The 15,394-nt window shown below is 45.2% G+C and overlaps 1 protein-coding gene across 1 annotated transcript; it reads right to left on the bottom strand.

Moving 5' to 3' along the window:
* Positions 1–5,015: 5,015 nt before the first annotated feature.
* On the bottom strand, positions 5,016–14,927 carry hnf4b (hepatic nuclear factor 4, beta; the record flags this gene model as incomplete). Its single annotated transcript, XM_080843967.1, has 10 exons — positions 5,016–5,143; positions 7,290–7,412; positions 7,754–8,059; positions 8,688–8,840; positions 8,930–9,017; positions 9,315–9,470; positions 10,531–10,634; positions 11,905–11,999; positions 12,532–12,697; positions 14,813–14,927. 10 exons carry the CDS (start codon positions 14,925–14,927, stop codon positions 5,016–5,018), a joined length of 1,434 nt encoding a protein of 477 aa, XP_080700093.1.
* Positions 14,928–15,394: the final 467 nt, after the last annotated feature.

The following is a 15,394-nucleotide window of genomic DNA, read 5'->3' as shown; positions in this document are numbered from 1 at the left end:
AAACACAGTGGGTGCCTATGCAGCTTCCCTGGTTGGCCCCAATAAAGATGGTCAACAATAAGAAACAGTAGAAACATATTGGGTGTCTATGCAGCTTCCCTAGTTGTCATCCAGTTAGAGAATCTAAAGAATAGGATAATATGGTCTGTAAAGCACATTGGATGGTGGTGATATTTGACAAACTTTTACAGCTGGTATAACAGGTTTAATTTCACTATATTAGTGAGTTATATATGGTACCATTAATACTATGCTACCATATACCAGTCAATAAAATCATTTTTATAAATGACAATTAACATAAAATTAGGAATACGAATTATTATTATTACATTTGTGGTAGACAACAGTTATTGTGTTTGTGGGTGTAACAAAGTTCAACCAAGAAATGCCCATTATTTACATTGCCACCAGACTGATCTGATCTATTTTCACGCAGGAGGTCTGGGCTGACTGGAAGGAGTGGGAATGATTACTCAAACGATCTCAGTGCCAAAGGTAGGCTGTCACACAGATGAGAGGTGTTCACAATCGGTCATAATCTCAAACACCACAAGCAGGAGATCACCTTTGCCAATCCTCTGTGTGTGTGAATAAAGGAAATGTTCAGTCTTAGATAGATTGGAGAGTTTACTCTTCTTTTGCTTGGCTTATGTTTAAACAGGATGTATGGGTGTGTGTGTATTCTTTTATGTTTATGAGTGTGTGTATCCATATTTTTTTCACTACGTGTGCAGCATTGACACAGATTGTGTTTTTCATTCATATCTGTGTGTGTGTGTGTGTGTGTGTGTGTGTGTGTGTGTGTGTGTGTGTGTGTGTGTGTGCTTGGAAGCTAATGGCAGCTATGAGCAGTCTTTCCAGTCAGACCAAGTTAGTTCCAAAAAGCATGATACTGTGGAAACATTGTGTGTGATTTTATGTCCCTTAGAAGATGAATTTAGGTCAAAGCAAAACCTCTCAAATGAGGAAAAGTCCCACAGGCCTCTCTCCTCTCTCAGGCCTCTCTCCTCTCTTAGGCCTCTCTCAGACCTCTCTCAGGCCTCTCTCCTCTTTCAGGCCTCTCTCAGACCTCTCTCAGACCTCTCTCTCTCTCAGGCCTCTCTCAGACCTCTCTCTCTCTCTCTCAGGCCACTCTCAGACCTCTCTCTCTCTCTCTCAGACCTCTCTCCTCTCTCAGGCCTCTCTCCTCTCAGGCCTCTCTCAGACCTCTCTCAGACCTCTCTCTCTCTCTCAGGCCTCTCTCAGACCTCTCTCCTCTTTCAGGCCTCTCTTAGACCTCTCTCCTCTCTCAGGCCTCTCTCCTCTCTCAGGCCTCTCTCAGACCTCTTTCAGGCCTCTCTCAGACCTCTATCAGGCCTCTCTCCTCATTCAGGCCTCTCTCAGACCTCTCTCTCTCCTCTCAGGCCTATCTCTCCTCTCAGGCCTCTCTCCTCTCAGGCCTCTCTCAGGCCTCTCTCAGGCCTCTCTCAGGCCTCTCTCAGGCCTCTCTCAGGGCTCTCTCAGGTCTCTCTCTCTCTCTCAGGCCTCTCTCCTCTCAGGCCTCTCTCAGGGCTCTCTCAGGTCTATCTCAGGCCTCTCTCTCTCCCTCTCTCAGGTCTCTCTCTCTCCTCTCAGGCCTTTCTCCTCTCAGGCCTCTCTCTCTCTCAGGCCTCTCAGGTCTCTCTCTCTCTCTTAGGTCTCTCTCTCTCTCAGGTCTCTCTCTTTCTCTCTCAGGCCTCTCCTCTTTCAGGCCTCTCTCAGACCTCTCCCATCTCAGGCCTCTCTCTATCTCTCTCTCTCTCTCAGGCCTCCCTCTCTCTCCTCTCAGGCCTCTCAGGTCTCTCTCTCTCAGGCCTCTCAGGTCTCTCTCTCCTCTCAGGCCTCTCAGGTCTCTCTCTCAGGCCTCTCAGGCCTCTCTCTCTCTCTCTCAGGCCTCTCAGGGCTCTCTCAGGCTGCAGCATTAGAGCAGAACAGGTTCGGTGGGGGGGGGGGGGGGGGGGGGGGGGGGGGGGGGGGGGGGGGGGATTTTTTCAATTCCCGTTATTTTGTTTCTCTAACGCATTGATTTTGAGCAACATGGAAAAAGCTCATCTGTCAAAGGCATGCCGGACAGCTAAAAGCTAGCAGAGCTCCATATCCTCCTGTAGAAGGTCAGAAAGCACCTTTCTTTTCAACACCGGCCTGCAGACATGTTCACCCATGGAAGACAAGATGACTGTTTCCTTGAAAAGAAGCTTAGGCGCTTCTCAGTAAAGCACAAAATTAAAACCTTTCAGAGAAACGGGGAGAAAAAAAGCTATTAAAAAAAAGTTATTTCTGCTCAAACAGGGCCAGTGACCAACCACATTTGAGTGTTTTCGTCTTAGACTGAAACAGAATAACAGGATTTGGAATTGAGGGTTTTTTGGTGTGTAGGAGGTGGTCTTGGATTCAACCCATAATTAGTATGGTTTTGGTTGTAAATGCTATGGCAAGACTGTGTGATACCTTTGGATTTGTATGGTGCCTTGAACAGCAGCACTCTCTTTACTTCTACAGTCGATCCTACCCACGATATACTACCCTTTGTGTGTGTGCCATTGCATTGGGGGGGCCCTGCTTCTTCTGCGGCTGCAGAAGCAACAAACGAGTGGTTTATTATTACGATAAATCACACTTAGCCATGGGTGGGTGACGGCAGCACAGGCATACAGCATGTCTCTTCTGTTTCTGGCGTGTAAACTAGAACTTCCGCTTTCAACTATGGGAAAGGGGCAGTTTGTACTTTCTAAATTACTTTCTTCTTATTGATGAAAATGGCCAGCCATTGGACCGGAATACCATTACATAACCTGCTTAAATTTCTGAAGTACTTAACTAATTGCTGCTCAGTTAGAGTTTGGTTGTGACCACACATCTGCCCCAGATGTGTGTAGTGAGTGTTACCATAGTGAGAATATGAACTTTGACCCTACTATGGACAAAATGATGACTCAAGCAGTTTAGAGCAATGATAGGAAAATCCTTGTACTTGCATGTGTGTTTATCTTGGAATGAGTGGAGGGCCCAGTGAGAGTGCCCTGTTCTTTCAGATGGGATATGGTGGACTACCAGTAAAGCCCCTCTGTGGTTTTCAGGTAAATTCCCCTGTTGTGGCAACGGTTGCTATCGCTCTCAGGGGTAGGCCTGAGGATATTCCTCGCTCTACTTGTGCTCTGGGCTTTGAAAATAAACACAAACAGTCGTTTGGCTCTTTCATGGGAGAGAGTCTTCCCTCTGCTCTTTTCTGATGAGTCATGTTCCCCTAACAGTGGCCTTCTGTCACCTGTGTGACCCGAGCCACCATTGGTCATTAACTTTTATTGCTCCCTGACCTGAAGCAGGGAGAGCGAGAGAGAGAGCTAGACTGAGAACCCAGCGAGGGAGACTCAGATACAGATGGAGAAAGAGAGAACCTTTTTACTGCCTTTTGAGTATTTTTGTTTTTGGTTATTATGATAGCCTTACTGATGTCTTCATGGACACCAATATTTGAAATATACCTTATCAATCAAAATGCTGCAGCTCTTGCACCTCTGGACCCACCTTAAGGTCTGGGCCCACTCTTAGTCTTTGGAACAAAAACAAACATATTCAGTGGAGCGACCTAAACTCTTTTGACTCTGATTTACTTCCGAACAAACTTTGATATGCATGGTTTATCCTGTCTCTCTGGCCAGGGGCACTGAGGAGGGGTAGAGGCTGACTTGAGGCCCAGAGGAGGAGAGGGTTTCTGCACGAGCCAAGTGTGCCTTTGTCTGGGGCTTCATTTCTGTTGCTTCAGGCTTGTAGACTGAATTACAGCTTTTAAACAGCTACATATACAACACACACACGCACATGATCGCGCGCATGCACACACACACACACACACACACACACACACACACACACACACACACACACACACAGACACACACACAGACACACACACAGAGGTAAAGGAGGTAATGCGTACAGCCGTACACTCATGCGACTTGTTTATTTTCTGTCAAACATGCATTTATCTGGATTAATCCTTTCTTTCTGTTTCTTTCCTTTCTTTCTGTGTTGTGTTCAGTATTACTCAGTAGTGACAAACTCTCAAAACTCATTCCTGTTTTGGTGTTCTGCTTCTGTAGTGGATGTTTGTTTGCACTGTGGTTTAAACGTTGTTGTCTGTCTATGGTTATGATTAGAGAGCTTCAGAGGAGAAGCAGCTGTGTGCTGCTAGCGCCCTCTAGTGACTAGTAGTGTATTCTGGCAGAAAAAGTAGTTTGCTATCTTGCATGATACAGGATACTCTTCCATTTCTAAATATCAGAAACCTAAACCAACTATTAGACCCATATCCTATTCCATGAAGACCTATATCGTATTCCGTGAAGACCTATATAATATTTAATTAAAGTTGTGGTCTTACAAATTTGCAGAACATGCTTTGCAAAATCAAAAGGGGAATCATGTTTAAGTGCTGGAAAAGCTTGTTGGCCATGATTATGATAATGTAGCTCCAAATGTCAAAGGAAAAAGCTTTGAGCTTTCGGCTTAATTCTTGGCTCAACAAAAACATGTTGGATGTATACTTTTAATTGGATAACGACAACGACAGTACAATAATGGAACAACAGCACAACAATCTATTCATGTTAAGATACAAAAGTCCAGGAATAATTGACAGAAAGTAGATATTTTTCAGTGACTTTTATATTCTCTTTTTCTTAAGCTAATATTCAAAGTATCACAGTATCTCTGCCACATCACCACCCATAAATACTGTCATAATGTCATCCAGCAGTTGTATGATAAGATATTCTTTTAAGGCCATAATTGTTGTTGTAGATTAATTAAATTTGCCTTGTTGCACAGTACTCACTCTTGCTTGTGTGGCTGATCACATGTTGACTTCATTATTTGTTATCAGTCCTCTGGTTCAATATGACCATGTACAGTATGTGCGTGATGCAGCTGTGTATGTCTTTGTGTGTGTGTGTGTGTGTGTGTGTGTGTGTGTGTGTGTGTGTGTGTTGGTTTTCTCAGAAACATGTGTGCATATGTGGCAGGGACATGCTGTTTGGCATCTCCTGGGCCATGCCTGCTTCTTCTCCTGGTCCGTACACCACCGTGCCAGTCTGCGTGGGCACCAGTGCAAGCCCTGGCAGAGCTGTGGGAAAGAAAAGAACAGCATGTTGGCACTGGCCTGCGTGGCACAATCAGGGTTTTAAAGTATGAAGCCACACCAGGTCACGTGTAGAATCACTGCAGTATTAACTTCTGGATGTCAGGCATGTCATGTCAACACACATGAATGTTTCCCATACGATTAGTTTTGAGTGTCACTTTTTAAATGCAGATGGAATAGGACCCAAAGGAATATGCAGAATTCAGGTGTAGAAGTAGCAAAGCAACACTCACACACTGTTAAAATAAGGCAGAGCCGTAAATCTGCCGTGGCTGCCTCACATTCCCAAGACTGTGGCTTTGCTCCCCCTGGAGCATCATACCACCCATGTTATACCTGATGCCACCATGATGTGTAGAAGTGGGCTGTTTATAAGGAACCTAGCATGGGTGAGGTTAGACACTGAACTGAGGGTCTGAGAGTGGGCATACACTAGTGGAAGGGCAGCTCAGGCCAGAGACAGTTGAAGGGAGGGAGCTCTCTGTGGAGGATCAGTGCAGCTTAGGGATCATGAGCTCATAGGGGTGTCAGTTCATCTTGTGAAAGCCTCATCAGTCAGAGAAACCCCAGCGCTCCCGGTCTTGGGACGATAATCTCCCAGAAAAATAAACATACTCCCCACAGTCTGGACCACATGTAGGCAACCAGAGTCTGAGGTTTCATGCACCTGTAGAGTGGCTCACTGGGAACAGGTGTAGTGGGAGCGTCATGGAGGTTTATGTTGTGGTGCCAAATTGCATAATGACAGCTTTGTACACAGAATTATTCAGTGTTCATGTTCCGTCCAAGATGTAATTTAAGCACAGGTCCAACATTTTCGTTGTCACTGAATTCAATGTTCTATTACGGCTATTCACTAAGGTATGTAGTTTTGATGGGCTAGGGATTGATGCCTTTTTTCATGCGTCAACAATCCGAATTTTACCCAGATTATTATCGCTCCATGTCATCTTTCTTCAGATAGAAATTAATAAAGGTGTCTTTGCTACAACAAACCCTTAATTATCTAAGATGTGAAAGCTTACAGGTTTTTAGTGTGATATAAGGAACCACCACTAGATGAAGCCATATTAGCCTGCCTGTTTGTTTGAAGCAATGGAGATTGTTTCATCATAACAAAGTAAAAAGTCATTTTAGCAAATCATAAAAGTAGGCCCATTGAATTAAAATAAGATTACACATTTCCACAAGACATATTTTGTGTAGCCAAGATAAAAAAAATAGCAGATGCTTCTTTTAAACGTTATGAAAAAGGTCTCTTAATAGTGACACGATGACTTAATAGTAAAACATGATACTGTTACTGATCCCTACTTGTCAAGACAGTGGAAAAGAGGAGACAGTGTAACATAGCTCAGTCTGAATAAACTGGCGTCTTAAATAACGGACATAGTAGTTATGATAATATAAACACCTACGTTTAGGCTATGTGTGCCACCCGTTCTTAACATAGGATTATTAGTATTACTATTTTGTGAATTTAATAATGTAATTAAGAACTGACAACACACATTTAAACTATGCCTAAAATATGCATAATAAAATCTGTAATTTTACAAAATGTGTTATGGTAAAAAAAATGCATACCTATTCATATCAACACCCGACTGACTGCATTTAATGTGATGGCTTTACCACTTATTTTTACTCATAAAACTCACAAGTATTACTGCCTTGGACATTTATTTTAAAGGCTGGCCATTTTTGACTGGTGACCTAACAAATGTAACAATGTTTAATTATTCGAAAAAAAAAATCCTTGTGAGTTTAAGATGCTCTTCAATATATTTATACACGATAACGATAAGTTTACCTGCTAACAACATCCACCAGCAGCTCAAGAGTAGGGATGAGAGAGGTGAGCATGTTAACTGTAATAACTATAGAAGGCCTATACTCCATATCGCCCCTTGTGTTCTCCCAAAGCTATTATCCCAAACTACATTAAAAGAAAGGCCAACTGAACGGAATAATTTAGATTTAGATTGATGCCTTAAAAAATGTGATAAAATAACATGCCGATCAATGATTAATACATCAATCTTTTATGGCATTTCTACTTATTGAAGGTTCTGAATTGACTTTATGAATATCTGTGTTCAGGAAGCTTACAAAATGGCCTACTCACAATTTGGTACTGGAAGGATTACAGAGATAAATTGGTTTGGCAAAACCCCCTGGGCGCCTAAGGGACCACAGGCCATGGCAGGGTCTCCAGAGGACAGGAATGAGAAGACTTCAGTGTGACTTCCTGGAGTTTAGCAGAGGAGCACAAAACAAGATTCACATTCCACTCAAGAATCAGATTATCAGATTATCTTGAAATTCACTACAGAAATGACTAAATGGCGTCGGACATGAAACAGGAGTAAAACACACCATTTATTCATTCATTTCGGTTAACATTTGCGTGGCACAAATTCTTGTCGACAACCAATAATACTGCTAAATGTGTCAAAGGCATGCCGAACACACATTTTCACATATTGGGATCTTGTGGCTTTGCCTCTGGAGGCCGTGGCAAGCATAACTGAAACGGGCTATTTGACTCTGTGGTTGGAGCCTGGGTGAGGGTGTGTTCGTGAGCTGTACCTGTCTCTGGCCCTTTGGCCACTGCCCCAGTTGCAGCCTCAGCTCCAGTTCCTGCGCCCGCCCTGGCCCCGGATGCCCCCTCGCCCAGCAGCATCTCCTGCAGCAGGCTGTCCACACTGGCCTCCCCCAGCAGCCGCGCCAGCTGCAGCTGCTCCACCATCTGCCAGGCGACACTCTGCAGCGGTGGCAGCATGAGGAGCAGTTCCCCGAAGCGGCCGCGCTGCTCGTAGCTGGCCTCGTCCAGCAGCACCTGGGCCTGGAACCGGATCTGCCGCACCGCCGGAGGGTTCTGCAGACCTGGGCAGTCTTGAGACACACATGTGAACACACAGACACGGACGAGCACAGACAGAAGAAAATACGTGAGTCACAACATAAATGCCATATAGCACATGTCATGTCTTTAACATTCTTGAACTTATACACTAAAAACAAGGTTCATTTAAGGAAAGTGCCCTGAATGGGGGACTGTATGAGAAGGAGTTGTACTAAGGAACCAGATATGGCTGTAATGTAGTTAACTCTCTGTAATACCCTCAGGTAGTCATGGGTCAGGGTTGTTTGGAGGAATGGCCCTTGGTGGGCTGAGCTCGGCCCAGGAGTGTTTGTTTGTGTAGCTAGTCAACACAGACTGGCCCTCACACTAGCCTGACAGTTTGGCCAGGACTGGTCTGTTCACTTGACCTGGCCCTGATGGTATAATCAGACATCTTAGCCAAGAAGCTATAAAAGTCCAGAGACCAGCTCTCCTTGCCAGCACCCTCACAGATATTAATAGTTTTCCACAGGACTCGATGAAACTGTAACACCCATGCCAAGGTAAGGCAGGCTAGTCCCTCACAGAGGGCACCATCTTTGACCTAATGATGGAACAAAGAAGGTTGCATATTGTAGTATTAAGGGTGCAGTAGATTGACTGAACCATATGACAGACCTGGGGCGAAGAAGATGATTGCTTTCAGGCAGGCAAACTCCACATCAGTGACATCCAACTCTCGGAGTGGCCTGACGAGCTCCTCCAGAATACGGGCCGCCACTTTGGACACCTCCATCTCTGACGCATTCACCGATATGATGAAGTCATTTCCTTTAAGGAGAAACCACAGTGGAAACCATCAGACCGAGGGCCCGAAGATTCTGGCTCGACTCTCAAGCTAAACGGGAAAGCTCACTTACCCAGAAGGATGATGTCATTGTAGGGAAGGGAGCGTCGAGCTGCGCCAAGGATGAGATGCTCAGCAGAATGGGCCCTCAGCAAGGCCACCTGCACACAGACAAATCACACACACACACACACACACACACACACACACACACACACACACACACACACACACACACACACACACACACAGACACACACACACACACACAGACAGAAGATTTTCACAAATCGGCACAGAGTATGACAGAAACTCTCTGGAGGTCCAGAAACATCTAAACCTGTGCCGACATGCCTCGGTTTAACGCTGACTGCGGCTTATCCGTGCAGTGGGATGCCACACCGTGTCGTGGTGCGCTGCCAAAAGTAACACAATAAGCACAATGTGTATGAGCCCACCCTGTCATCCACCGGCAGCTCACAGAACCCAGGGATGCGCTTTGCCCACTCCACCAGCAGGAGGAGCTGCTGCTTCATGGATTCACACACGTCCCCCACGTGGGCCACCTTCTTCATGACTGTGTCGCAGGGGATGCCAAGAGCTGAGGACTGGAGCTAGAGTGAGAGAGAGAGAGGAGATAAGGAGGGGATAAACCACAGACACAACACAGATGAGACAGATCAGGGTGAAGCATTAATACTTTCACCCTAAACAACTCCATTTTAATTCCCCACACTGTGAAAAACCCCTACTATGATAATGGCTAAGCAGTTGCCAAAGTGAGCAATGAGGGTAAGAACTGAGAGCCTGAGCCTGAGAGCCTGCAGGTGTGTTTAGTTGTCTGAGTAAAGATATCACAGAGAGTCACAGATGGGTGTAGAGGTGTTGCTTTAGGAGCTGACAAGGCTGGGTGTGAAGTGAAATGATAGCATCAAGGAAGTGATGTGAGATATGACTAGTTAAACTAGACTGGTCGAGAAGAAAAAGAACTGTGGAGGACATGTTGAGGCCGACTGTATGAAAATAGGAAGGCACTCAAGGTGTTAGAACTGGAATAGCAAAAGTAGAAAGGCGAGACATGGGTGAATGGTCACCCCTCCCTCCGACTGCTGTTGCCCTGAACCCTTCTGATAAATCCCGCTGGCCTGGGATCAGAGTTTCACAGTGCTCTGGCAGCATAACGCATGACACATTGCATGAGGAGCAGACCCCAATGGAAACCAGCTCAGCCTTGTTTTGTGGCTCATTTGTCAATCATCCAATTAATTTTCCTGCGTGCCTATGGCATGCAAAGAGGAGGTCTGGTTGTTATTATGCATTTAGAGCAAATTGAATGCTGGCATAGATTCCAAGCCCATGCAGTGCAATTAAATAGGCAGTGATCAAATTGAGTCCCTGGGCAATTTGACCGTTCTCAGACATAACCGAAGCCAGGAGTCTGTAGTTAAAACTTCCAGGGGACTCAAATGGTTGCCTGTCTTAGAGGCCCAAAGAAAATACAGCCTTGGTCTCTCTCCCTGCATCTTTTAGTGACACTGATAATGCAGAGTTGTATTCTGAGTTCTCAGGCAAAGCGGAAAGGGAAAGCAGGAGGTTGTGGATCGCCCCTGCCTTCCCTCCCATTCCCTGTGGGGAGCTGTGAGCGTTTAGTGGGGCCCTGGTACTGAGGCCTACCTGATGTGTACTTGCTTCTGCTTGCAGCAGCATTCTGATGGACAGCGTCCCTGCCCCCTGTCCGTCTCTGCGACAGCTAATCCGGTCCCGCTCATTCTGGACAGCTGCACATGACATGAAGGCGCAAATGAATATTATTGATCTGTTTCTCTTCCCCCCGTGCTTTCATGTCTCAACAAGCGCTACTTTTCATCTCCCCCACAAGAAAGAGAGAGTGGCCTGGGTACCTGCTCCTATGAAATACAATTTGATGGTAGCATATTGGATGTGATGTCATGATTTTGTTAGCTGGGAACACCCAATTAAGGAGTGTAGGTTGTGAGGAGTATTGTTGTAGCCTGTTGTGTGGCACAAGATTTTTTCCCCCCCAGCTTTCTTTGGTCTGATGGTTTGGATTGTTTCCAGCACGAAAAAAGTGTCTGATCACGACCTCCCGGTCTGGCGTATGAAAGGAGCGTGATCAGAATATCTGCAGTCTGCTTTTGGTGTGCCTCCACAAGGCCAGACAGCGAGGGCCAATCTGAAACCAATTAGTCATCTGAGCAGATTTCTTGCCAGCCAGTCAAGTTCCTATTAGACCAGCAAAAGTCCTTCATGGGCCCTTGTGTGTCACAAACATTCACATGTCCCCATGACCTGGTGGTGAAATCTTTTCTTTTTCTTTGAAAAGTCCCGGTTAATTTTTAAGACATTTTCATTTAAAACGTATTGTGCTCTGTAATTGCTTTGGCATTTTCTTTTATCATTTTATTTCCGATAGCATTCACAATGATAAAAAACCTACCAGATAGATACAACTCCTTGACTAGTGAATATATTGGGTGTTCTGTCTCCTTCCTTTCAAAATCCACCGCACTCTATGTTACGTAAAACACTCCTGGACTGTGGGTTATAAAGTGAGTTTCTCTGTGTTGAAAAAAAAGGCCCTAGCAAATATTTGCCCATACTGAGCCATGTTAATTATTGATGTGAACAGGCCATTCATTGCTCTCCAAATTCCATTTCTCTTCTGGAGTTTGGGAGCAGTTGGTGGGAGATAAGACCTGTCTTGCATATAGCCCGTCTCCCCGCAGTGCTCCAAGAGTTGTGTGGGGTGCAGGAGTTCTCCAGCACATCCCCTCAGAGCTCAGCTTGTTCTGAAAGTCTTATGTAATGTAGGCAAACATGGTGAGCTGTACACTCTCTTGGCCAGTCTGGGCAGGGGGGTTGGGGGGGCGTCGGGGTAACAGGATGTTCCATTAACTTTGGAAAGAAAATGACAATATCCTTTCCCTATCTGTAACTCCTAGAAAGGCCTTACAGTCATCTTATGAAGCATGTCTAACTCTCTTGACTAGACTTGTAAGACTGTACTTATGTGATTGAGTCTCTCACCTTCTTTCCTCATGCCCGCTCTGAAGCACTTCCTGAGCCGGCAGTAGCGGCAATGGTTCCTCTTGTCCTTGTCCACCACGCACTGTCTGCTGAACCTGTGCGGGCAAACACGCACACACAGGCCAACTATCACGTGACCCTAATGAAACACTTCAGGTGTCATGCTTTGTGTTCATTCCTTTTCTCTATGGCCATTCTCTCTATATGCATGCATAGACAGGCCTTCTGGCACAAGGAACAATTGGTTTCAAAGACACATGAAATAAGAGGAACTTGTCAGATTGAACACCTTCAGGTGTGAAATTAACTTCCCACATGTTACTCTCTCCTCTCTCCCACTGTAGATGCTCTTGTAACTTTGATGCCTTACGCAGTTTTGCTGTCTGCTGTATGTCAGACATAGAAACGTACATTATCATCTGAAATGATAGCCAAACAGGGAGTTGTACTTACACATATTTAAACTAAAAGTAAGAAAGTAAGAAATAGTAGAACCTATTTTTCAGCTTGGAACAAATGTGGAACCTAGTGCTGCTCTGGAGTATTCCTATTTAAGTACCAAGCCAATGGCAGTTACCCTGTTGAACTGTTGAGCAGAGCTAGGCTTGGGTCTTTTCCCCACCTTACCTGCACTGGTAGGCATGGTTCTTCCTCACGCTCCGGCGGAAGAAGCCCTTACAGCCGTCACAGCTGGCAGCTCCGTAGTGCTTCCCCGTGGCCTTGTCCGCACATATAGAGCACAGGTTGGCATTGCTTGGGGGCGGTGAGGAAGCTGGCACTGGCACCAGCGATTCTGCAATGTCAGAGAAAAACAGACATTCTGATGGGTGAGAGTTGACCTGGTAGGTTCCACCTATACTGCACTGTGCTGTAGATACAGGGTCAGACCTCCAGGTGAAGTTCTCTGTAAACATCCATTATTCATTTGTCATTTTGGTGTTTCTTTGGGCAACGTCCTTATAGAATAGAATGGTACTCTTTGTAAATAAGTAATGTATATTAGTGTTATTGAAAAAAATCCCTAAATGTATCAGTGTGAGACAATGTAATGGAGACTCCTGAGACTTAAGGATAGGTATGACTCCAATTGCACATGGTTATTTTGAGTCATCCTCCAGGCAATTATTGAAAGGAGTTAATTTGCTTTTGACAAACATACTCACACTCACTCCTACACACAGACACACACATACTCTCACATACAGCAGTACCACACAGACATACATTTGTGAACTCATAGGACATCTGTGTGTCGCCTGCATGGCTTTATGAGAGCGGCGGTAATAAAAGGCTTATTGGTAGAGATATCAACAACCACTCTGCCTGCCAGCTCCACAGGCCTCTGAGGACTAGCACTCCTTATTACTTGGAGAAAGAAGAAACTCCCCATGTAATTAAACCAGTCACAGGTCAGTGGAAAGCCAAAGCCGGCACAGCCATTTTGTAGTTAATTTCGCTCTGCAAGCGCTGTTTTAATTCAATCTGCCTGTGAGTTGGGCTAAATTGCATTCTGTCAGTATTCAAGCGGTCCTGGATTGGCTTGGGCAAACTGGTCACCATCAAACATGTTGTTTATATTGCTTATCTGGAGGACAATGACACTCAGATGTAATGTATGTAAATTGCACATTTAAGAGTTTTGAAAGCGAGCTGTAAAGGATTACACTTCAACGCGCTGAATGCTTTTCTGGGGTCAAAGTTTTGTTGGATTGAATTAAGTGATTACAATGCATCTACCACCCGTCTTTCTCTCTCCTTCTCTCTCCTTCTCTCTCTCTCTCACTCTTTCTCTGTATTGAATAGGAGAGTCCCGGTAATGTGCGCAGCTAAAGGTGCCAGAACAGACTTCCTGATTCAGCAAGTCCTCTTTCCTAATGATGAAAATGAGATTATGGCTGAAAACCAGGGAATGCGAGGGTGGCGTATGTATGCGCTTGTGCATGTCTTGTGTGTGTGTGTGTGTGTGTATGGTATGTTTGAGGTTGTGTGAGTGGTGGGCTGCCAGTGGGAGCTCTGACTTTTAAACAGCTCTCATGACCAGATAATAGCCGTTGTATTTTGAGCGTTTTTTTGATACGGGCCTGGTGTCTCTGGAAGGACACTCTCCCTTGCCCTCATGTGCCATGAGAAAATGCCGGAAAAATCCCCGGGTGTGTGGGAGTCGTAATGTGAGGCACCGAGAGTGGTTAAGCACATGTTACACTTGGCCTGCTCCTCAAAGGCACCGGACGACCTAGCATTAGTCTGACAGACAGGCAGACTGCAGACAGACTACTTTTCATTTTTTCCCTCCTCTAAATACGTTGCAAAAGCACTGTGTCTGATTGCAGCTGTGGATGTGTATTTAGCTCATAGCCCATAGCTAATATTACTCACATTCCCTGTGTATATCCACGTGAGAATATGGAGATTATGGGTAATAACTTGAATGCGGGCTATTGTGGTCACTCATCATCAGTGGTTATTTGCTGTGAGAATGGGAAACTTTTCAAATGATTCAGTGACAATCATTTCTCTTGACAAAATGTTTTTTGGAAGTGCACAAAAGATGTATTATGAACTTGAAGCATATCATGACCACTTCTCTCACCCAACTCATTACCATGTCAATGAAACATAATGCTACCTTTAGTGCAGTGCGAGGTCACCTTACGAACAAATGCAACGTGAGCGTCTCGTGCTAATATAAACTGCCGTGGCAGGCTGACCGTGTTTATGAGACCTGTAAGTAAACTGTATGACAGCTGGAATTGCAGGAGGTCTTTTATAGATTTTCATCAAACAAATCCTGCAATGGCTTAGATCTTTGCTGTTAAGTCCAGAGTAAAAATGTCCCACCCTGTCCATTCCACCCAGTGCAATCCTGTTCCGTGGTCTGTCTGGACTAAGGTCAAGGGGTCAAACATACCTGCCTCTTCAGGAAGTGCTCTCAGGCTGTCAAACTCCAGCATGGTGTAGGACGGGTCCATGTTTATGCTATAATCGGTGGTGTCCAAATCAAGGCCAGTTCTGTGGACCCTCATGGTGCGGTGGTCCTTGGTAAGGAATGGTGAGCCCAACAGTGACCTCCTCTACTCTAACAAGGCCAGTGGGAAGATCTGAGGACCACTGTCACCCAGACCAGCTTCACTCCACAGTTACTCCCTTCTCTGTTATTAAACAATTACTATTCACTCCAACGTAATAAAGCCCCTCACTCTCTATATCCTCCTTCTTCGGTGCACATCCAAAACTAAGATTCCCATACAGACATTAATAGCCACCCTCTGTGTCCTCTGTATAGTTGTGGTGAGATATACAGCTGACTGTTCTTATCGGCACAATGACCTTTGGTCAGAGTTCTCCTCATCCAGTAGCTTTCAGCTTGTCATAGATGTCCCATATACAGGGAATGATAGCACAGTTGGGAAACAAATAGAAATGGGGGGGGGGGACAAATAAATAAGAGGGTGGATAGGCACCCAGTGTTATTCTGTTCACTGTTTACCTA

Source organism: Sprattus sprattus (assembly GCF_963457725.1).
Source record: "Sprattus sprattus genome assembly, chromosome: 8".
Lineage (NCBI taxonomy): Eukaryota > Metazoa > Chordata > Actinopteri > Clupeiformes > Clupeidae > Sprattus > Sprattus sprattus.
Note: the sequence above shows the minus strand (reverse complement) of the source record. Positions and strands in the feature narration are given on the sequence as shown.